The 25,045-nt window shown below is 43.2% G+C and overlaps 1 protein-coding gene across 1 annotated transcript in view; it reads right to left on the minus strand.

The window, feature by feature from the left end:
• Positions 1-438: 438 nt before the first annotated feature.
• The window catches only part of nsmaf (neutral sphingomyelinase (N-SMase) activation associated factor), a 36,026-nt gene continuing 11,419 nt past the window's right edge, over positions 439-25,045 (minus strand). The window contains exons 9-31 of the mRNA XM_056299028.1: positions 23,945-23,997; positions 21,190-21,319; positions 20,609-20,680; positions 19,523-19,631; positions 19,195-19,371; positions 16,064-16,143; positions 15,481-15,571; positions 14,394-14,457; positions 12,286-12,337; positions 12,066-12,186; positions 10,601-10,732; positions 10,450-10,492; positions 10,191-10,357; positions 9,759-9,870; positions 8,838-8,896; positions 8,031-8,098; positions 7,800-7,867; positions 7,573-7,696; positions 6,417-6,500; positions 4,147-4,297; positions 3,234-3,336; positions 2,764-2,873; positions 439-1,705 (exon numbers count right to left, since the gene is read on the minus strand). Coding sequence (XP_056155003.1) covers positions 1,611-1,705; positions 2,764-2,873; positions 3,234-3,336; positions 4,147-4,297; positions 6,417-6,500; positions 7,573-7,696; positions 7,800-7,867; positions 8,031-8,098; positions 8,838-8,896; positions 9,759-9,870; positions 10,191-10,357; positions 10,450-10,492; positions 10,601-10,732; positions 12,066-12,186; positions 12,286-12,337; positions 14,394-14,457; positions 15,481-15,571; positions 16,064-16,143; positions 19,195-19,371; positions 19,523-19,631; positions 20,609-20,680; positions 21,190-21,319; positions 23,945-23,997 — 2,265 coding nt within the window. The 3' untranslated portion in view covers positions 439-1,610. The remainder of the gene's footprint in view (positions 1,706-2,763; positions 2,874-3,233; positions 3,337-4,146; positions 4,298-6,416; positions 6,501-7,572; positions 7,697-7,799; positions 7,868-8,030; positions 8,099-8,837; positions 8,897-9,758; positions 9,871-10,190; positions 10,358-10,449; positions 10,493-10,600; positions 10,733-12,065; positions 12,187-12,285; positions 12,338-14,393; positions 14,458-15,480; positions 15,572-16,063; positions 16,144-19,194; positions 19,372-19,522; positions 19,632-20,608; positions 20,681-21,189; positions 21,320-23,944; positions 23,998-25,045) is intronic.

A 25,045-nucleotide genomic window follows, 5' to 3' on the forward strand; every position in this document is an offset into this window, starting at 1 on the left:
TCCTCCGGGTGCTCCAGTTTCCTCCCGCCATCAAAAAAAGACATGCACGTTAGCGTTAATACTCCTGTCCGTGCCCCTGAGCAAGGCAATGGAAGGAAGAACTGGAGTTGGTCCCCGGGCGCTGCAGCTGCCCACTGCTCCTAGCTACACAGCGAGGATGGGTTAAATGCAGAGTGTAAGTTGCCCATGGGGGATCATTAAAGTATATCAAAATCCAAAAAAGTCGGTCAATCCATCCATTAGCCAAACTACTTATCCTGCTGTCAGGGTCGCAGGGGTGCTGGAGCCTATCCCAGCAGTCACTGGGTCATAAACGCATAAATTGTGTTGACCTTAGTTGTCGATTCAAAACATGACTGCACTAGACACAAGCCACGCCACGTTGAATTCAGAGACCAGAAGTTCCTGATTAACTGGCACAACATAAACCCACTTGGTTCTGTTAGATTTCATATTTATTAAGGCTGGTGGTATATAGTGTCACGTTCCTCAGCGGAGACACACTTTTCTCTCAGCACGATTTGAAATGAAATATCCCCAGAAGCTGCCGCTGAGAGGAAGAATCAGAGCAAGAAAACAATACCGTAAACAATACCGTAAACAATACTGTAAACAATAAAGTGAAGCAGTTTCTAAGTTAGAGCTGGATCTATGGATGGATTAGATATCCCAGTATATCTGAAAAAAATTCACATGCTAACAGGCATATTGAGTTATAATAGTAATTAACAACCCTAAATATATATATATTTGTTAAAAATAGTCCCATTTGAGTATTAGAGTTAACATCTCATCTCTACATGAAGAGGACATGTGATGTACTTCTTCATTTCACCTTTGGGTCTTTGGTTTTCTACGGCCACGTGCTGCCACAGCGCCTGTAAAAGTGAACATCTCTCCACACAGAAGCGCATCTGACCAGTCTGTACGATAGACGATATCTATGAACCGACTCGGCCGTCACAGCTCAACCCGGCTCGGTCGTGTAACGCTTTTACTCCACAACGCGGTGTGTAGGACTCATACGCCATCTACTCACAAATAACTGACGTAGGGAGTTACCCGGCTATATGTCCAACATATTCACCGGCAAGCAAGATTCTGAACACCATCATAAACACTAATTTAGGTGTAACGGTAACAAAATAGTCCCCAGAGTTGAGTTTAGCGGTCGATGTTATTGGTCATTTCAAATTTGACTGCGGCAAGAAGAGACGTAAGAGCCACACGGTACACTTCATACAATAAAACAGCAAAACAAAGATGGATCGACTGGAACATGGTTGCTCTTAAAAAAAAAAGAAAGGAAAAAAAAAGCAGCGTAACATGATGAGCGAAACCCACATCCAAGTGGGACAACATGCTGGAAAAAAAATGGACACGCTGTTTGTGCTACCTGCCCAAACTCTCTCCGGTTTCTGGTTGAGCCCCTGCTGACACGGACGGCCATCTCTTTCCAACAGGTTCAGGTTGTACCGCGCTGTCTGTGTCGACAGTACGACTGCACCCTGAACACGTGTTCAGCGAGTCTCTGGGTGGGTGACCGAACTCTGCCCGGTCCGTTCAGGCAAGGGACGTCTTGTCCTGTAGAAACGAAGACCACGTCGGCCTTAAGAACACGATTTCCATAAGATGATCTGTCTGTCCTCTCCTCCTGTGATGACTGTGTTGCACTGCTCGTTCATCCACATGGCCGTTACGGGCCCTGCAAAAAATCCATCAGAAAAATCAGCCGGTTATATTACTGGGCCGCTAACATGCATAAAATTGCACTCTGGATCTCAGACACTGATGATAATTGGGTTCAGTTAGAAGCTCACTCTCGTCATTCCTCATCCCTAAAAGCATTGGTGTGTAGCAGTCTTCCATTTAAGCCTAAACAGCACTCCTCTAACCCCATAGTAATTACCACTTTGAAAATCTGGCAAACAATTAGGCAACAGTTCAGCTGGACTTCTCCGCCCCTAGCTACACCTATCTGCAACAATCAACTCTTTCAACCAGCCAAGATTGATTCGAGATTTGCCGTCTGGCGCAGACAAGGCCTATCCTGCCTTTATGTTGACGCCCTGTTAGCTAGCTTTGCACAATTACGTTCCACATTCAAACTTGAACATTCTGATCTGTTTAGGTATTTTCAAATTCGCAACTTTTGCCAAATCCAGCACCCCAGCATTTCCACAGGCTCCGCCGGCCTCGGGCTTTGACCATCTTCTTGCAGTTACTGACTTGTCAAAAGGCCATATTTCTTTTATATACAATCTTTTAACAGCAACGACTCCCCCTGCTCTGCATAAGATCAAGACAAGCTGGGAGACTGAATTAGGTATCACTCTGTCGGATGATTGGTGGGACACTGCAGTACGTGCAACACACTCATCCTCCTCTTGTGCGAGGCTTAGTCTCATTCAATTCAAAGTCCTTCATAGGATCCATTTTAGCAAAGCAAGATTATTGAAGATTTACCCAAACCTCTCTGATGCTTGTGACAGATGCTCTCAAGCACCAGCAGACTTGACTCATATGTTCTGCTCATGCCCGAGTTTGACGGAATACTGGAGGTCCTTCTTTAACCTTATATCGGAGATTTTGGAATTGAATCTGGACCCATTGCCTCAAATTGCTATCTTTGGTGTCCCTGAGGAGGGAGTTAAAATGACTGCTAAACAAATTAATGTAGTCTCCTACATTAATTAAAAAAACATGAAACTGGGATGTTCCTGTAGCAGGCGAGCTGCAGATCACATATGGAGGTGGCTGTACCTGAATGTCCAGGGATCCTTTTCATTACTGAGCTGCTGAGGAGGTCCCACAGCAGGAGGTCCCCAGACTGGCCCCCACTGAGCACCGTGTTCCCGTCCCAGCAGAAACACCTGCATGCATACACACACACACACACACACACACACACACACACACACACACACACACACACACACACACACACACACACACACACAAAATCTGTTCAGTCCTTCTGACAGCTCGTCATCAGGCCACAGTGATGTCACGGTCAACGTTTACAGAGATTTGAGCGCTTGAACAGAAACAACTGTCCGAGCGGACAATGGTTTCTCTCCACACAGTCTTAGAGAAGACCTGCTATTGACAGACAACGACCTGGACGTGGGTCTGAATTTCTCTTCAAAATCCACCTCCACCTTGCCTGTAGAGGGCAAAACGGTGTCTTTTTGGCGAGAGCCCATTTGATTTTACAGTGGGTGAGATCTTACCGCTGCTCTTCCTCGGCTTTCACGGAGGAGATCAACATGCCCGTCTGAACGTCAACCACCTTCAGGTAGGAGTCGGCACTCGTGCTCAGAATGTGCCTGCTGTCTGAGGAGGCAAAACACATGTTCATTTTAACATCTGGCCAAGAGACCAAAGCGTTTGCTGTCAGTTTCTCTGCATGTTGTGCGTTTCGGGTGGAATCCTCAACCCTGTCATACATGAGCATGAGCTGAAGCATGACCTGAAGAGTGTGTTAACTGACCAGTGAAACTCTGTGACATGAGAGAACCAAGGCATCCAAGCAGAGATCCCAGGCTGGATAGTCATCAAAACTGATTGAAACACAGCCCTTAGTTCTGAGCTAGCTTGGGGGCAGGATGGCTAACCTTTTAGCCTTATAATTAGTCAGCCTTTATTTTTGTGCAACTTTCTACCTCCGATTAGACTAGTCTAAGAGCAGAACTATGACTGTTCTAACTCAGACAGACCAGTCTAACATACCTTTGTGGAACCAGCACCTGCTGTCTGGACCTTTTCAGCATGTCATGATGGCTTCCCATGACTTAAGTGAGCTAACTGAAAGGGATGTGTGGGTTTACAACTAAATGAACAGGGAGGAAGTGTCACACATACACTTGCTTTCCTTGCCAAGCAATGTACTCACTCTTTTTCCACCGGGTAACTGGGCTGCACGCTAAACCAGACTGGTTTCCATTCATCTAGCGTAAAACTCCAACCACACCTTCATCAGACTCAAATGCTAACCATTGAATGAGGTTGAATTTCTTCTTCATCGTTTAATGAGTCTTTCTATTTGTTCAGCGGGACAACAGGTCTGAAAGGGCTTCAGCTTTTTGAACCATCACATAAATCTGCTTTCACACACCAACCACACATATGTCAGACATACTATACCGGAGCTAAAGGCGACGTGATGGATTGTTCCGGAGTGACATTGGACTTGATGCATTAATCCACAGCTTAAGGTGTCCCAGATGGTGACGGCTCCATCTTTACATCCCGTCACCAGCAGAGTGCCTCCTGGATTCAGACCCAGGGCATTTACCTAAAAATGAAACGTGAGGGTAAAAAATACAACAATGAAACTGCATCATTGAAAACTACTTTGTCATCTTTGAAACCGTATAAGTGAGGATAAATGAATTTGATGAGGAACATTTTTATTTTGAAGTTCCCCTCCAGACATGTTTTAAAGTTTAAAAATACTCCGATGATTAATATGTTGTTTCACATGGTTTCCCCAAATAAAAGGTAAAAAAATAAAAACTCTGAAAGGGGCTGGGAGCACATCTCTCTCCCTCACTGAAAAATTCAGGATCTATGAATATGCAAATATCACAGGCCTCCGGCCCCGCCCACCACTGCTCTAGGCTGACCAATGAAACAGCGGTGCACATCAAGATGGCTAGCATTAGAGCTGACATCGGAGATTCAGCCACGCATGTTTGAGCTTCGGTCAGACCCACATTCAGACTCCTTTGTGGACCAAAATCAGCGACTAGCAGACGTATCAGAATGGTAAGTGTAGTTAGCATCTTTTATTTGTTAGCTTGCAACAGGCAGTGGTTGTGAAACAGAATATCTGCCACGATGTTGCAGTGTGTTCACATCGTCACATTGTTATTATATAATTATATACCAGAGGTTGAATTAAAGTTTGCAGAAAGATACTATATTCCATCCGGCTGATATTTTTATATCACGTGTAATTTCTGTTTTTCTTGATAGCCAACTAAGTTTCCCTGGGAAATGGCTCATTGGTAGTAAAATTCAAAACTGCCGGGATGTCAGGGCGAGGCGACCCACACCACCTCAGTTTATGGTTCTGAGAGTTTTGTTTGGGGACCAAGCCTGGAAAGCACTGGAGAGGGGAACCCCTGCCGCTCTGTCAGGCCTCAGAGTGCTGGAGGACGGGCGCCTTTAGTGGCGCCGCCGGAGCAGGGGGGACTCGCGCAAGCCCGGACGGGATCGAGGTCCAGACTAGAAGAGAGGTTTAGATTGCACACCATGATGTTTTTCAGGTGAAAAACGACACACCTCAGGTTGCCGTCACTGTTTCATATGGCTGAACTTTGAAACGTAAGCTAAATACAGTTTAAGTCCCACGATAAACAGTCAGGACAGCTTCAGCCTTCAAAACTAATGTCTATAGTTAACACCCAGTGACTCTAGTATTAGCTCATGGAAACACTCCTCACTGAAATACTGCAGATACACAGTCCCTCCAGGTTTGTAGGCACGTGAGCCTGATGTCTAAATAAATTCCATCCATTTCAGCAGTATAGTGGGATTTTTTGGTAGATAGTGGAAGGAAGCTCCAGGATCCGGTTTACACTCAAAAACTGCACACTACCATGTTTGCTGTCAAATCTTTCACTGTGCTAATGCTAACTCGCTCTCTGTACGGACAACTCCGCTCTGCACAGGAGGTTTCGGGTTTCTTTGCCCGCCCCTCATTTGCATATTACACAGCGATTGGCTTTTGGATTTGTGACGTACCAAACCTAGTTTAGCCGGGGTATGTTTGAATCTCAGATTTTATGGAAGTGCACAGACAGCTTCCCCTATAGTAGAGGGATGGAAAAACACCGCTCTAGTTATAAACTTAGCACAGCTATCGGTCAGTCTAGTCAAGGTCAGACATTTTAGGGAACATAAGAAAAACCCATTTTTGAGTGATGGGGTACTTTAAATTTTTACCCTTTAACCTCTCTGGTCACATGATGGATGGCAGTTTACCAATATTTTTTTAAACTATAACTAAACCTGCATAGGCCTCATCAACAAAATGAATGTTGAGAATAACACTATTTCCGAGCCTATGTAGATGTGTTCTCGATTTTGACTTCAGAATGGGTGACATTTTTACTGTCCTACATGCAACCTGTCAACCCTTATTCAAATCCCGTCACATCTTTTTTTTCTAGAGCTCAAGTCAAGTGAATATAAATTGTACTTTGGGTTGAATGTTTCGTGAATATGAACATCACTATTTTGTCAACACTTAACAAACACAGACTTGAGTTAATCAAACCAGTTTGTCATGACAAACCATCAGCTTCCGCAGAAACATTTCAGTTTAGTGTGGGAGGTTCATATCATCACTGTTCTCCAGAAAACACAGACCAGCACAAAACATGTGTATTCACTCTTACTGTACTCACCCCAGCATCGTGTTCAAACTCAGCCAGCAGTTCAAACTGAGACCTCTTGTGGCTCGACATGACGTCAGACGCACATTTCCAAACCTTTGAGGCAAAAAAAAACCCCAAAAACAATCCCATTTACTTCTTACACCCTTCTGAATAGGAATATGAATAGACTCTCAAACTCACAAAAGAAAATAACATGGAAGTGATGCACGCACATAGGTGCACCTGATCCATTTTACTGCCAAATCCTCAACATTTACAAACTGTTAGCTTGGACAAATGAAATGCTTTGGCAAACAAGTAAATCTTTACGTAAACTTTCAGTTTAGGAACCAAACTCCTTCAGGTCCTTTTCAGACATTACGTATATACCCCCTTCAAACATACGTTACCTTGGCTGGTTTGCCAAATGGCTCTATAAATGAGGCATAATGGGCCAACCGGCATATACTATAATACTATTATAATCTTCAAAAAAGGCTTATATAGTGAGTTGATAAACCTGATGGGTTTACGGGTTATATTAAATTGTTTAAATCTCACCTCTGCTAGTAAAAACACACCATAAAATCTTATGTTAGCTGAGTAGAGGAAAAAAAAAAACAAATTCAGAAATTGTGGGTTGTGAAGCATTCAATTTAAATTCAACTAATTGTAGGTGAAGGCAAAAAGGTGAGTTTTAAGTTTGGATTTAAAGGACTCAACAGATTCTGATTGTCAGACGGCAGCAGGCAGGTTATTCTACAAGAACGGGGCCCGATAGGAAAAGGCCCTGCCACCAGCTGACCTCTTTTTTTTTTTTGAGGGGGGGGGGGATTTCCTCCCCCGTTGCATCCGGTCAATTACCCTACTCGTCCGAGCTGTCCCGGTCTCTGCTCCACCCCCTCTGCCGATCTGGGGAGGGCTGCAGACTACCACATGCCTCCTCCGATACATGTGGAGTCACCAGCTGCTTCTTTTCACCTAACAATGAGGAGTTTCACCAGGAGGACGTAGCGCGTGGGAGGATCACGCTATTCCCCCAAGTCCCCCCCCCCTGTTTTGAATTGTAAGTGAATAGCTCTAACTTGAGAGGTACCTATTTTCTCCAAGATATTTTATTCTTTTACTTTGACGCAAATTATTGCACTTCATCCCCTGTAAACCGGTTCACTGCGACCGCCTTTACCTTGACAGTGGAATCCCAGGATGCGGTGTACAGCCGGTCGCCGTGCCAACACATCTCGCTAACAGCATCATCATGGCCCATTAGCGTGTCCTGGCGCCTGCCATAGGGTATGGAGTAGAAATATCTGTGGGAAAGCAACATGTTTAAGAAAAACTTCACCTAATTAAAATAAAAATTACATGAAGCATAAAGGTTGTTTACTCATCGTATTTCATCGGCATACGTACACGTTGTTGTCCCATGACGAACACACCACAGTTTTATCATCTGGAAGCATGAGACACGATGATAACGCCTGAAAAAGAGCGGAGCGTTTGAGTACAAAGCATTCACTTCTCCCCTGAGTCAGAAGAAGTCGAGAGGAAAAGACAGAAACAGACTGGAAATCAATACTCAATAAACTGATAACTAATCACTTTATTGAGTATCAGTTTCCAATCTGCTACACTGATGCTTACCATGTTGGAGAAAGACATGCTTCTCTGGAAATCAGCTAAATCTTTAGAAAACATTTTCAGCGTTGAATCTGAGGAAAGGAAGGTAGAGTTAAATTATTGCGATGTTTAAAAGAAAGGAGAGAAGGAAATGTGATCACTGGATTTGAGGATCTGTAACTTTTATTATTTGTTAAATACATAGTCCCAAACAGCTCTTTTGTAATTGTCTGTCTGTGCCTATGTCTGTTTCTTGTCTGCTTTTACTTATGCCAAAATCAAATTGCCTTCATGGATTAACAGTTTTATTGAATTGAACTCATTAGGATTGTTTTGGAACAATATTTATATAATTTTTTTTTTTTAATTTTCATTGAGTTTGTATTCAGAGGATTCAACAATTAATGTCTATTGTTGCTTTTACATGCCGAGTTTTAACTCGATATAACAAATCACAACCCAATAGGCTTTGTTCAGTCTTGCTTCCTGTGTCGATGAAGACCTAGCTGTACTGGTGTAAAAAGCAATGTACTAACTGTCAAGTATGAAAAAAACAAGCTTTTGTATTTGCTCTTATGTGTCACAATTCAGTCATCACCATCTATTTACACAGGTTTAGTGAGTGACCTCAATGTGAACAAGAAAGCTGAACTGCTGAAACAGTATTCAGTGCTATAAAGTGTTAAAATAAATAATAATAATAATAATAATAAACTGTACAAAAGAGACTCGGCTTGGGATAATTTCATGAAGCACATTTACAGAAACTGGTAATGAAAGACTATGACCTATTAATATTTGTAAATCTTTTAGTAGGAACATTCATCATACCTTGTGATGTGGAGAATATGGCGGCTCCATCTCGAGTCACAGCGATGCCAGTCACAGCCCTGCAGGTCAACACAGTACAACAGACATGACTCCATTACACTGGAAAAACACGTCACACACACAGTGTATACTGACACACAACGTGACGACAAAGGATTTAAGGATCATTAGGCAGCCAGTGCATTATATGGATGGAGTATTAACATGTTATTTTTCAGTGTAGTACTTCAACGTTGATATCAATTCAAATTTAAAGGCTACATGATGCAAGTATGACACAGCAGTGGCATTTTTTTGCTGTGAGAAGTACTTCTGCAGTGGTACACAGCAGTCTGTAATTGGGGTAATTAATATGGATCATCATCCCAATTAGGGACAGTTTCAGCCACTGCGGTCAGGCAGACGCCTCTGCAGCCACAAGGGCAACGCAGAGAATCAGAAGGAGTTTCTTCCCCCAGGCCATAAGGACACTAAACTCAACATAACAATGAAAACTACATTTGTAATACTACTGCCACTTTTCCCACTTTGCCTCAGACACTTTCCATGGGCACTTTACACTTCACTAATTCAGTGTATTTGCACACATGTACTTGAACTTACTTTAACAAAATTGCATCATGTAGCTTTAATTGTCTTGTATCTTTTCTGGTCTGTATTCCATTTCAGCACTAAAGGGAGGCATTGTAGTCAAAAGTTTTGTTTAAGCCTTTAAAAAAGTGATAACGTTGAGGGTAAGCATTCATGTTCACTCTTCTAAAAAAAAAATTAAACCCTTTGGCTTGATTGTTTAATATCATCACCACCAGATGAATGGAGTATTTATTCTTATTTATTAATGGGGTACTTGTTCTTATTCATTAAATGGACCAGAAAAAGTAGGGGTCCCAGCCATAGCCTCTGTTGGACCTTCTTACTGACTCTTTATGGATTTTGTGGCTGGTCAGGATTTTCAGGTTGCCCATGTTTGCCCAGGCCATTTTTCTGCTCTCTTCAGTCAGGTCTTCAAAGGAGGAGTCCTCTGTGGGGGAACCTACAAAACAAAGTTTCATGTATACATCTTTAAAAAAAAAAAAAAAAACAAACATTTGAACTAGTTATTATGAACAAAATAACAGCCTATAAATAAGGGAGTCCTTTGCTTCAACGGTTTTAAACAGAGGGAAAGCCATCTAGAAAGTGGTGGACGGTGCCTTTATGAAGTACTACCTTTAAAAACCAGTGAGCCAAATTAATTTTCCCTCATTAGTAAATAACAAAACTATCCCCAAGAAAAACCAATAATGGGTCCTACGTTGATTTGTCGAATGTGTGTGTGTGTGTGTGTGTGTGTGTGTGCGCTCGCAGTGTTACCTGGAGACAGCTCACTGATGGCTGTGTTGATGCTGGGGCTTGGAGTTATGTTGTGGAACCTGGGTGTGATCCTCTGGGGGTGCGGGCTGGTGAACAGCTGTTTGGGCGTCTGACCAAACTCCAGAATTTGACACAACATGGCGATTCTTTGGTCGGGATCCTCGACGCTTCTCAGAAAGAGAATAGATACCATTATAACAACAATTACATCAAATTGAGATGTTAAATGTTCATCATGTCAATATCTGTACTATTGTACCTGTCATAGTCGATGCACCCCTCATACGTCAATGGATGAAAGACTGAAAAAAACATCAGCAAGACGAATTTTAGTTCACAATTATGACCAGTTTTTATTTATTTTTGGGGGGAGGCGGAGGTTCTCTCAATAATTTGAAATTGACTTGTACCGTTGTGGGCTGCAACAGCTTCGCTTCCCTTCTGTTTGAAGCCAAACACCAGATCAATCCATTCATGAAGGTGTTCAGACACATATTGACCCTCCAATGCCATCCTATTTTTCTGCAGAAAATCACTTGCATCTGTAATAGTTAAAAAAAAGAAAAAAATATCTTGATATTCTAAAAATAATATTACTTAGAAAATCATTTGAAAAATTGGTCAGTTCTGATTTTATCAGTTCATAATGACAATCAACGTATAAACAAAATGTTTGAGGAAATAAACCCGTCACACCTGCCTATTCAGTTTGTTTAGGAATGTGAAGGGTTAAATGACAGAAGCCTCTTTGTCTCCCTATCGGAATTTTGCTGCCTCTGTAGTTGCTGCTCATTTTTACAGAGGTCCGAGCGACAGTAACTCAATGAGAGTAATTTCAAACGACAATAAAATCGACCCACCATATCCTCCCTCTAAATGGGTGGGCTTTGTTATCACTAACTTTATGACAAGTTCCACCCACTAGCTAGCTGCTAGTGGGTGGCTAGTTAGCCTGTTGGTTCACGATGGAAGCTGTGAGTAAGGTTACCGCGAGTGAGGAGGACATCGTTGTGAATTGTTGAAAGATTAAATTTTAATTAAAAGTTGGAGTTAATCGGCAAAGGAAGGCATACACCAGAGCTTAATTTGTTAAGTACGTTATTTAAAACCTAAGAGGCAGCGGTGCCAGCTGACTTTATTCTGGCACCGCTGCCACTGTTTAGTATATGTGAATGTTTATTTGGGAAAACGGTCATTATGCAGAATTACCGGTCAATCTGTAAATGTACCAACTCAGCGATTATGCACATTTACCGTAACATATATATTCTAATAGTCCACAGTGTCAATCTAATAATATATATTTATTGATTTGATTGATTATTTATCATTTGTGGCAGTGGGTTCCAAAATGCCATGACCGCTGTTCACTGTCCATGGTTCTGAAGTGTCTGTCGCTTGGCTGTGTGCGCTGTCATGATGTGCAGGCTTACATGAAATTTTGTTGGTTTTGTGTGGTAGGAGCGAGTGGCTGTCATGCATTTTGCACCCTCTCCTGGTGTCAGCATATTCCGCTGAAGTGCGCACAAAGCTTGTGTGATGATGATTGTTTGTAAGGAGGATTTGCATTTTGCTCAGAAATTAGTTGTTTTTTGTTTTGCTGATAAATTCTGTGCTGTCTGCTCGTTGCGTTGCCTAGGCTGGACTAGCATCTTAACTTTTGTTTCAGAGCTGGAATTGTCATAGGTAACTTTTGCTTTACTATAGGACAGGATACAGTAAGAAGGGGGGGGTCAGAGGGCCAACGTTTAAGAGTCACAGTTCGCTACTGACATATTGGTAGTCCACTACGGTCTCAGATTGTCTTCCAACCCGGTCTTCAAAAAGACACAACCTGTCCTCTTCTTAACACCGTGGATGGACAGCACCTGTTACCTGAGGCCCATGGTGGCAGTGCAACGTCGCTGACAAAGCTTCCATTCTGCCGTCTTCCCAGATCGAGATTCATTACGTTTTCCAGGAACCGTGGCTCATTTCCGTAAAACTCTGGAATCAACTGAAACGACAAGAGATGTGGTCCATACGGGTGTTTTGGGGAGACAGAACCTGTCGACATGCACTGCCTCACTGACAAAATGAACTTTCAGAGCTTTACCTCCTTGAAGTCAGTTGCACCCTCTAAGCAATTCTTCCACGTCTCTGCAATGCTGTAAAGAATGAATACTGTGAATTGCAACATGTACACAACATGGTCGCTTATCACATCAAATCTGCCATCTTGCAAAGCTGCCGTCATGTTTCCCAACTTCACTACAACTTTGAGTGAAAACGTGCAGACCAAACACAGGCTTGCATGCCTTTTTCACTACACTGCAGCTTATAGGTGTACTTAATTTTAATGTCCCTGCACAATCACATCGAAAACAAACATTTAACTGGATAAACTGACATTTAAAACTAATTTTTAGGTGACACAGAGACGATCATTGTGTGGTGGTGCATAAAGTTGAACCGGATGCAGTAAATAAATCCTATGCAACATATCGGTTTACTGCAGGGAAGCTACTTGTAGGGGTCGACTGATATGGTTTTTTCGGGGCCAACACAGATACCGATAATTGGTCAACCCCTGGCTACTAGGTCCATTTAGCTTACCTTTGATATGTAGTATCTTTTTACAAATGTATGATATTTGTTTTTATTTTTACTGTTTTTAATTTAACTCTTATTTGATCTTACTCTTATTCCTGTCTTGTCTGGTTTTATCTGTATTTCTTATTTTTTTTTTTTTTTGTGAAGCACTTTGTAACATTGTTTTAGAAAGGTGCTATATAAATAAAATTATTATTATTATTATCTTTGCCGTGTAGCAAAATCGCATTTACTATTCATATTCAACTATGAAAACTGCAACACGTACCAAAAAGACCAACCGGGTGAGCGATGAGGTGAAGAGGAACAGAAGGAATAACATAGTCATCCCGTATGTTTCTGGGGTTTCCGAGAAACTCAGGAGAATTTTTAACAAACACCACATCCCGGTATACTTCAAACCCAGCAACACACTCCGACAAAGACTGGTTCATCCCAAAGACCGTGTACCACACACCCAAAAAAGCAATCTGGTGTATGCTGTGCAATGCAATGAGGATTGCACTGACCGATACATAGGAGAAACCAAACAACCACTACACAAACGGATGGCCCAACACAGAAGGCCAAACTCCTCAGGACAAGACTCAGCGGTCTATCTACACCTAAAGGAGAAGACACACTCCTTCCAGGACAGCAACGTACACATTTGGGACAGGGAAGATAGATGGTTTGAAAGAGGGGTGAAGGAAGCCATCTATGCGAAACTGGAAAAACCATCCCTCAACAGAGGAGGAGGTCTGCGACACCACCTATCTCCCACTTACAATGCCGTCCTCTCATCTCTACCCAGGAGACTCAATAAGCTTAACCTCCAAGAACAACAGTCGGTCACTAACGGCTCCAACGACTCATGACCACTGAATGGAGCACTAACAAAATCGAAACTAACACCCCCCAACGGCCATCGCTGCTTAACAGCGGATCACAAAGAGCCATGCACATCAATAGCTCTGATAACGACGGGCATTGCTAAACATCGGAACACAAAAGAGCCATGGACATCAATAGCTCTGACAACGACTCTAAAGAGGATAAATATCTGAGTTTCATCACCAGCCAGTCAGACTAGCTTGGTCTAGTCAGAAAGGCACGAACTGATGAAGCCTCTTGGATGAGACGCGAAACGTCTTCAAAGGTATATACCAAGTCCAGTTGCACTCGATTCAATTCATTTGGATAAGCATGACCTGGATGAATGAGAACATTCACAGACATTCAACTATGAAGTGAAACTGTTCTGAAACTGAAAATCGTCTCTCACTTCATCTTCCATGACCGCAGCGGCATGGGTGAGTAAATCAGCAAATAGTCATTTAATAAAATGGCCATACTTTTTAAACTTGCAGTGAGTGCAAAAGTAAAGTGACTCCTTAGACTAATGGCAGGGAGGTCAAGGGTCAAAGCCACTGCATCTCTGACTGTATTTTAACCACGATTCCTTTGTGTCTAGAATGCTGCTATGTCGTGATGGACGGGTGAGCACATTTGATCAGAAGAAATTAAATACGTTGATGGCAATGGAAATGAGCACGATGGTAAACATACTGAGTATGAAAACTTGAAAGTTTTAAAATGTACAGCCTGTTTGAGGGAAACGAGAGTGCTGACCTGTTAAACATCCGGTCTGCGTTGTCATAGCGGCCATTCTGGAGACACAGCATGTGTTCTGGAGCTGCAAGAGAGAGACAGTGAAGCCAACAATGATGCTTTAGCTTAAAATAAAAATCAAAACGAGCTAGCAACATCTTCTTTTCTGCAACTATCAGCAGACTTTTCATTGCTGAGCCTACGAGTACATTTCTACTGGCAGGATTTATGAAACCCAGTTTTGGAGCGGTCCACTTTTTAAATGGTTTCATATTCCTTTCATTCAGTGATGGCTCTTTTGCAGCGCGGCTCACACCGAGTTAACTATAAAAGGGTTCATTGTTACACTGCCATCTGCTTCAACACGACTGTCATGTACTTTACTGGACTGTCAGCTGCTGGAATCAAACAGAAAGCCATACAGTCACATGATAGTCTGTAAATACCCACTCAGACTACTGCCGAGTTTTTGTTTTTGCAAACAAAACCGAATTTACTGGGTGTTGACTGCTATACTTAGGTCATCATGAAGCCATACTCAGTGTATAAATCTTTTACTTAATATTTTGCAGGTATGTCAGAATCGATAATGGCACTGTCAAAAAAAACTATTACTACATGTTTTGATAATTAAAGACAATGTGAGACAGCACTCAGAACGTATCTCACCTCTGTAACGCGACGTACTTTCAACAGGATATTGGGGCGGGACATAACATAGGGAAGGATGCGATTTGATTGGATGGTGTAAAATATTTGATGATATCGTTGGTTGGAATGCAGCTTGCCTGCCCGCTTGGACTTTGTGACGCAATCAAAAACACTTGGCTATTTTAGAGGAAGTGAAGGCGATTAGCTTTTGATGTAAAAGAAGTAAAAAAAGTTTTTTGTGACTTTTTTTGGCATAGGTTTTTGAATAGATGCATAATATGACTGGGGAAATGAGCTAACAAGGTGAAAAAGTACAAATATGTCACAGAACAACTGTATTAGTGACACAGTACATAAATACAATGAATGTAGGCTGTATAAATATAAATGCTCCATTTATACTGTGCTTGCCACCCCCGCACTGATGCCATCCTCAAAGCCAGATGAAAAGACATACCCATCCTGACCAGGTAGAACAGGACATAGCCTGGAGATGAGTAGTGACTGCCGTACATGAAACGAGGTTCGGGCATCCCTCGGTAGCGGGCCTGTCAAGACAAAACATTGTAACTAATAATAATAATAACAATACATTTATCGTTAGAGCAATTTTCAAGGCGCTCAAGACATACCACCCACCCATGTCTTGGGTTGAATGGTTAAGGCAAACATGTGCACAGAAACCCTGACTAGATTGTTTTATTCTGTCTCAATGTGATCAAATGTGTTTCACTATGATGATTATGTTGTTATGTTATTGTATCTTCTATTGTTTTCCTTGTAGACTTCATGGTGTCTTTATGTCTGGAGCACTGGACCAAACGAATTTCACCACGTGGAATAATAAAGGTGTTCTGAATCTGAATCTGACTAGCCACACCTACGTATATGTGTAGCCAGTAATATTTTGCCTGTACATTTCTACTACGAGCCATCTGAAAAACCACTGAATATTGACACAGATGAAGCTCGGTGTGTAAGAAACCACACTGTGATGTCAAACAACATGCTTAGGTTTAAAATGCAGCATAGCATCTCACCAGCAGCCTCTCCAGTCGCTCTGCGTTCAGAGCTCCCACGGGCTTGCTCAAGTCTCTGAATGTAGCAGCGTTCATCAGATCTACAAGACAGACAAGAGAGCCCAATAAACAGCTAACCACAAAAACGATTAAAGCAAAATCAAACTTAGAAACCAGAGTTTGTAGAAAACAGATGCAGACACACCCCAGTATTTCATACGGTGTTAAGTATACAGTGACCAGGTAACATTACTGCGATCCTTCTTTACTTTGCTGTTGAGGTGATTCTGACTCCCTCCCACACGTTGAGGCCGTTTTTCCATTAATCAATGCAAGTAGTACTGTTGTGTGATATTGTTAAGTTAAAGGAGATGGTGTTTTATCATCTTCGACATGACTGGGCAAGTAACATGCCTACTTGAAAACTGCCCTGTTTAATTTGCCCAGCATCATGCTCTGGGGCTGCTTTTCTTAAGCCGAAACGGGGGCTTTAGTCAAGGTGGGGGGAATCGTGCATAGCTCCAAATACCAGTCGATTTTGGTGCAAAACCTTCAGGCGTCTGCTAGAAAGCTGAAAGAGGAAGAGGAATTTCATCGTTCAGCATGACAATGACCACGGTTCGGTAGGCACCGCGGTTTTAAAGTCACAATTCGGTACATTTTTGGTACAGTGGAAAAAAAGACATGCAAAACATGAAATTTCTTTTCATTTATTATGAATTTAACTTGTAAACATAAACACTTTTATAAACTTGTACACAGTGGCAAGCTGGCCATAATTTCCTGAGCATTTCCTGGACATTCCTGAAGGAATGCAATAAAGGCACATACCTTTCTTTCTTAAAAAAACAAAAACAAAACATACCTATGTCTGGGTATTATTTAAAAAAGAAATGAGAGGGAACATCGTACCAGGGCTCAATAACTTTCAACATGTGCTTGGGTCCTGGACTGTTCCGATGGCATCTGGACACTGCTTGGCATCCTGTGCATCATGTTCTTCATAAATTTTATGTCCCTTATAATTCTGTTATCCTCTTTCAATGTTGTATTATGTAACTTGCGTGAACACATCACCCATTGCACGCTGTCCGTCTTGGGAGAAAGATCCCTCCTCTGTTGCTCTCCCCGAGGTTTCTTCCTATTTTTTCTCCCTGTTAAAGGGGTTTGTTTTTTTTAGGGAGTTGTTCCTTATCCGATGAGAGGGTCTAAGGACAGGATGTTGTGTTGCTGTTAAGCCCACTGAGGCAAATTTGTAATTTGTGATATTGGGCTATAAAAATAAAATTGATTTGATTTGATTTGAAAACCTGTATTATTGGCTTCTGGTTCCACCCCCTGCATGACAGCTGCTTCAGAACCGACCTCGCGGACCGTAGATCCACATTCAACAGATCACTTCCCGTGGTTTCTGAACAGAACAGAAGCTTGCTCTTTTTCTTGATACAGTCGTCAAAATGAACCAAAGTAGGCGCAACAGGAATGAAGGTTCGAGTAAACCAACGACCAACCTGGAAGCTAGGCTCGGCCGCAGCTAACAAGGTAACGGGTGTTGCTGGCAACCCGATTGTCGAGAGTTTGGCTGAGATAAAGGCGATGAGAAAGGACTCGTTGGAGAGGTTGGACAAAACTGAAGATTCTCTTAAAGGTGTAAACCAGCAATTGCAGGGAAGTGAAAAAAGACTGGAGGAGGCCGAGCAAAGAGAGAGCAACGAGGAGGATCAGGGCGCGCCGGCTGACAGGTTACGTATGACATGCAAACAACGCTGTTTAGAAGCGCACTGTGAAGACAATGAAAACCGCTCAAGGAGGTCCAACCTACAGATCTAAGGAGTGAAGAAAGGGACCAACAAACCCTAGTATCTCCAGATCGATCGTTGAGGCTTGGAGCTAGCCATGAGTCATTCATTTATATTGTGGGTAGCTTTTCTGGTGATGTGATGGGCAATTGTGGCCCCTAATGTCAGCGTAATGCCCCCCCCCTTTTTTCCCCCAATTGTACTTGGCCAATCATCCCACTCTTCCGAGCTGTCCTGGTCACTGCTCCACCCCCTCTGCTGCTCTGGGGAGGGCTGCAGACTACCACATGCCTCCTCCCATACATGTGGAGTCGCCAGCCGCTTCTTTTCACCTGACAGTGAGGAGTTTCACCAGGGGGACGTAGCGCGTGGGAAGATCCTGTTATTCCCCCCAGTTACCCCTCCCCCCTGAACAGGCTCCCCGACCAACCAGAGGAGACGCTAGTGCAGCGACCAGGACACATACCCACACCTGGCTTCCCACCCCCAGATGTGGCCAAGTGTGTCTGTAGGGTCCTCAAGCTCTGGCTTTGTGGTCGCCATATGTACGAGGCTGCCTCAGCTAACGTGCTAATTCAGTTGCTGAGTTACAGCTCCATTATGCAATCGGAGAGGAAACTGAGCTTTCAATTTTAGTTCCGCACACAGAAATGTAGAAGACAGTGCACACCGTATCTTGTCAAGTATCACCTTATTCGCTTAAGTTTTGGTCGACTGACCCTCAGAGCATAAAAAAAGTTATGCATGGATCACAACGCGCACTGAACTGAACATCCTGCCCTGAACAAAACGGTACAAATACATGTACCATTACACCCCCCTATAGAGCATACAGCCACAGCGACAAAGGAATGGCTCCACTGAAAGTAGGTCGACGTTTTGGAATGGCCCGGCTAGAGCCCGGACCTGAATCCCACTGAAAATCTGTGGGGTTATCTGAAGAGGGCCATACACAGGAGATGCCCTCGCAATGTGACGGCTCTAGAACATCTTTGCAAGGAAGCATGGGAAAATATTGCAAAGTCAAGATGTGGCAACCTGATGGACTCTTACCCAAACAGCCTGGGTGCTGTAACAAAATCACAAGGTCCTTCAACAAAGTGTTAGTTTAGGGGTGTGCACACTTAGGCAACCATAACATGTTTCTATTTCTCTTTTTATAGGTTTCAAGTTCAAAGTTCTGACATGACTTATCTCGGTTTCATTTTTTCTTACATCACATACCACATATCGTCTGAAGTTTCCTACGATTATCGTGATAATCACAGGAACAGTTTCCATATTATCCAGCACTACAATATTCCACTCCTTCACTCATCCACTCATAATGGCGTCTGTGTGGTGGGGGCATACCGAGCTGTGTGCTGGTGTAGTCGGCGATGACCCAGGGGAAGACAGGGTACTGCGACAGGTCGTTGCAGCTCCGGTCGGCCAGGTTGTTGAGGTGCAGCAGGTACTGATAGTTGCTGATGTGACCGCGCTGCCACTGCAGCATGTAGCTCTCCGCGGTGTGCTCCGTCACGTGGTTCTCTGAGCGCAGATGGAGGAATCACATGGTGAAACGGAAATAAAAACAATCTCGGCGGTGTTGCCATCATACACAACAACAAACTGCAGCAGAGATAGCGACAGTGTTGTATTTTGAAAGGGATTTGTCCCTGCGTGCATTTGGCGCCCTCACCCAGGAAAGTGGCGATGAAGTAGTAGATCTCATCTCGGTCCGCCGTGTTGTAAAACTTCAGGTAGATGTCGGAGCAAGAGTCGTTCTCGGTGCAGAACACCTCAAGGCCCTGGAGGAGCCGCCCGTAAGTGTACACACACACACACACACACACACACTATTTAGTCCATCAAATGAACTACGGAAGAATGATGTTCAGTTATTAAAGGCTGATTTCCATAAAACCTCATCTAGCAATTCAAATTCTCTTCATCCGCTGACTACTCAGGGTAAGGTTTTTGAAAGAATTAGGTATTTGTTGCTGTAAAGGCCATGAAAATTGAACCAATAAAGTCTTGTTAGTCTTAAGAACCCCATCAACTATGCTTTTCCTTTAATATCAACAATTCCTATGGTGATGAACGGAGGACAAATATCGACCGTGTAATGAGCAGATTCAAAATCGTATCATGAGGTAGTCACCATCTTACCACCGTGAAAATGTTGCAAATTACTTTCTGAGTTAGTGTCAATACTTTGGTGAACAACACAAAAACACTTGTTTTACAACTGATAACCTGTGCTTGGGCACAATTATGCTTTTTTTTTTATCCACATGGATAAATATGTGAATATGTAACAGCGTTACATATTCAGAATATAGAAATAAAGCATCCATATTCGGCCCACACCATATTTTGAAATACCAGTATTCAGATTACAGAAACTTTATAAATTTATAAATTTTGAGGGAACCACTTTTAGAACACTCCCCTCCTTCAATATAAGGTGAATATTGGATGTCCTGCTGAGTAACATAACCATAAAAACAATAGAACAACATTCGATATGCACCTTATATTCAAAGATAACAGCTAATCACTATTCATCCCTGCAACACCAAGGATTCATAATATGTGTTTGGTACAATGTGATCTGTGAATGTGTCCCAATACTTGGTTATTTCTGTGTAATGAATGGCTTATAGTTTAAAGCATTACCAACACTGCATAGTAGTAAGAAGGAGAAGTAACTCTAACTACGACCCATCAGACATGTTCTGAATAAGACTCATTCTCCTGGCCTGACTCGGATATGGACACTCACCAGTGGTCGGAGTCCATGTCGTCTTTTGTAGATCCGTCTCACTTTGTGGAGTTTGATTTGAATCACCTGCTCCTGAAATGACAACATAGGCAGAAGCAAAACAAATGATTAACTCAGTTACAGACCCACTAAAACAATAACTCATCATAAGCTTCGTTTTTCTTCACGTAACGTTTGAGTTCATTGTTCATATAACGGGCGTCATGGTGGCGCAGTGGTTAGTGCAGTTGCTTCACAGCAAGAAGGTCCTGGGTTCGAGCCCCTGGGTAAGTCCAACCTTGGGGGCCGTCCCAGGTCGTCCCTCTGTGTGGAGTTTGCATGTTCTCCCCATGTCTGCGTAGGTTTCCTCCGGGTGCTCCGGTTTCCTCCCACAGTCCAAAGACATGTAGGTCAGGTGAATCGGCCGTACTAAATTGCCCCTAGGCGTGAATGTGTGTGTGTGTGTGTGTGTGTGTGGGCCCTGTGATGGACTGGTGGCCTGTCCAAGGTGTATCCCCCAGGGTTTATTCCCTATTTGACGTGATGGGAAAGATACTGTGGGATTTGGATTACCACACAAAGACGAAGATTAAACAACGTACCGGGTAACCATTGAGTGGTTGAAAGTACAGGTTTTCATCAGTTATGCAAACATGGCCCGGATTCGACACCAGCGGCATGACCATCTCCACCTCACACTCCATGTGTGGCTTCTCTGCAACACTCTGAAAACTGAGAACACCAAACATAAACCATGTGAGCTTCTGCTTTACAGGTGCCTGTCTCCACGTTCACCTGAGGGGTGGCTATTTCTGTTCTGTATTGGAGTGCGGTGATGTGTTTAAGTGTGCTTTAGTTCAATTTTCTATTTGCTGTGTTGTGTGTAAGCTACATTGGCTATTGAAAAGGATTTCGTCTTTGAAGTCGCACTGAAATTTGGATAATTGACCCAAATTTCAGTGAATTGTTTCCTAATAACTGTTCTGAGTTCAGATCAAGTGGTGTTCAGCTACAGTGCTTGTGGGGGACAAGGGACATATTACCTGATTGTTCTGTGTAAGTTAGAACTCTTAAACATGTTTTTTATATTGGGCAGACTATTACCATATACGCAGATACACAGACATGCGCTCAGTTCAAATTCTTAAGGAGCTGGGTGTCCGGGTGGCGTGGCAGTCTATTCCGTTGCCTACCAACATGGGGATCACCAGTTTGAATCCCCGTGTTACCTCCGGCTTGGTCGGGCGTCCCCACAGACAAAATTGGCCGTATCTGCAGGTGGGAAGCCAAATGTGGGTATGTGTCCTGGTCGCTGCACTAGTGCCTCCTCTGGTCGGTCGGGGCGGCTGTTTGGGGGGGAGGGGGAACTGGGGGGAATAGCGTGATCCTCCCACACGCTACGTCCCCCTGGTGAAACACCTGACTGTCAGGTGAAAGGAAGCGGCTGGTGACTCCACATGTATCGGAGGAGGCATGTGGTAGTCTGCAGACCTCCCGGGATCGGCAGAGGGGGTGGAGCAGTGACCAGGTCAGCTCGGAAGAGTGGGGAAATTGGCCAAGTACAATTGGGGGGAAAAAGGGGGAAAAATCCAACAACAACAAAAAAGACGCAGCATAGTTTCCCAGTAGCCTGCAGCTGCACCTGCAGACACCATGTCCCCTGCCAGAGTCGGAGAAGATGGAGAACCAACAGAACTGGAAAATGCTCCTGCTTCCCTGAGGTCACCGGTGTGGCAACACGTTGCCTTCCCCGTGAGTTATGTCAACAACAAACGCGTTATTGACAGAAAATCTACAGTCTGTAGGCTGCGCTATATGCAGGTACCTCAGGCAACGTGACAAATATGAAAGGACAACCTCACAGGCATCAAAAACAAGTAGATTTGACCGGGAAAACAGGAAACTCTTCCATCCTCACTTAGAGCCAAACCTCCACAAAATTCAACTTACACTAAAGAAATAACTAGCGCAACAGGGGTGTTTGTAGTATCAGACATGCGACCCCATTCGGTGGCAGAGAACGCTGGATTTAAGCACAAATTATTGTTATTGCATTTTAAATTATTTAAATTTGACCACATGGCCTTAGTGTGGTACAGTCCAAAAAAGGCAGTTATACCACACTTGATACCATGGAGCCTATCTTTTTAAAGAAGAATTTGAAAATGTAAATTAGGGCATAACACCAATGATCTGTTGAGCTGTACAAATCAAGACTCGATCGTCTAGCAACAGCATAGCCGTCAGTGCTGGAAAAAAATGTTTAAATGGATAATCACATCGTGACCTTTAAACCAAAAGTCAATCAAACCATGGATTTAGAGACTCATGACACCCCTAGTACTAACTACCGCACTAACTAACTAATGTACTAACATACTACCGGAGGGTTGCCGGTTTGATCCTCCCAGCAGGAAAGTGTCTATGTCCCTGAGGAAGACAACTAACTGCTCCCAATGAAGTGGTTGTTACCTTGCATGGTTGACTCCACCACTAGTGTATGAGTGCACCTTGAGTGGCTATAGCAGCAAGAAAAGCGCTTACTAACATACCAACTAATGTTCTAACATACTAACTAACATACTAATGTACTAACATACTAACATACTTATAGCCCTTTTCCACTGCATGGTACTGGCTCGACTCGACTCTGCTCGCTTTTTTTTTTTCCATTAGGCAAAAATTGGGGATAGTACCCGGTACTTTTGGTACCACCTACTACGTCGAGGTTCTAGGTGAGCTGAGCCAATATTAGAAGCTGATGTGAAAACAAATCACTGATTCAGACAGAATCGTCACAGGAGTCGTCACTGTGTCATCATTGCTTGACACGGGACATCCCGCACAAACCGATCATTTTAAACAGCCAAGCTGCACAAATGTTACTCTATTAAATGGCAACCCACAAAAACAAGCCGGGGTCAACTGAGGAGGTGCACGTTCCTCTGTTTGGTTGCCGATGAAAGGATCCAGCGAGAGGATATCCTCAATGGAGGGATATCCCTTCGATATCCCAGGGTCCTGTGGGCCCAGGGACCACGGCCCTGCCCGGAGCTGCGCCCGAAGAGGAAACACCGAGGGCGGTCTGACAGGACACGGAAGTGGGGCAGGCTAAGCTAACTGTTAGCCCATGCACACCGGCAGTTCCGATAACACTGAGGGAGGTCTGGTGGTGGCCTCACCTAGCGTTGACTGTGTTTTTGGTGTCATCGTGTGGAGTGCGGGGAGGTGTGTCAAGGGTGTCTGGCTGGGAGGGTTGGTGTTGGACACCTGAATTCAATGATTAAGAGGTGTGTCCCAATACCTTTGTCCATATAGTGTAGATGCAACAATACATTAACGCTCTATTAGACTTACCCGTTTTTATCAAATGAGGATCTTGCCAGGCGTGATTGTAAATTTGCTGCAATCTAAAATGGACATTTGAAAATGAATGTTAAAATCATGATCTTATTTGTACAAATAACACACTTATAGAAAATAAAAAAAAAACGGAATGGACCACCACGCCACCCGGACGCCCACAATTATAAATATTTAACAGTAAACATTTAAAAAGACTCCATAATAATAAATCTACACCATTAAAGAATACTGATGTACCATCACAAACTGTTTAAGTGAAAACAAATTGACAAGTCTTTTTTTTTTTTTTTACTTAATTTTTACTCATCCATTTCAATCCCATCCAATAAACACTGACGATGGGTTTTAAATTTCTTTCTACTGGTATGAAAAACCTCCTTGTTTTCATCCTACACTTTACCAGTACCACTGTTTAGTAGAATTTAGAAAAAAACAGGTCCTGAGATAGTACCTTTCCCCCTGGAGTACAATAATTCATATAATAAAGCAGGTGGTATGTGGGCATATCTAAAGCGGCGGTAGACAACTTTTTTTGCTTTAACTTATCATTATGATGTAAATGTTGATGCACAGTGTAATGGCTATAGAATAAAGACACCATCAGTGTTTAGATTAAGTTCCCTATAAGCCTCGCTTTCACTATGCAAGTCTGTCTGCCACCGGGTACAAGCTCGCGGGAAAATAAAGGCTCGATTTACGGCACAAAGGAAGTGTGTCAACCATTGTGCAACCAAAATAGGAAGAGGGCAGCGCTTTTTTCCTCCCGGTAGCTATCAGTAGCTATCCCCAGTAGTGGAAATGGCGGACGATGGAACAACCGCAGTGGCAGTGCGGTGGGAACTCTAGCCGGCAAGACAGAAAGAACCCCGTTGACGGAGGAGGCAAAGTAGGCGAAGAGTGAGAGTGATAGAAACAGAGGTAAAACAACAGTGAACCTCAGATGGGCGTTCACCCAATGGAAAGAGCTCCAGAGTTGTATCGGATGTTTTACTCTGCCTTTATCAGAGCACTGAGGTCGGGGTGTCTAGTTCAAATTGGGAGTCTTAGGGTTGTTTCTTGCTTTGGATAGTAGCCAGGCCGCTAATAAATGGA

The sequence above is a fragment of the Lampris incognitus genome, chromosome 19 (assembly GCF_029633865.1).
Source record: "Lampris incognitus isolate fLamInc1 chromosome 19, fLamInc1.hap2, whole genome shotgun sequence".
Classification (NCBI taxonomy): Eukaryota; Metazoa; Chordata; class Actinopteri; order Lampriformes; family Lampridae; genus Lampris; species Lampris incognitus.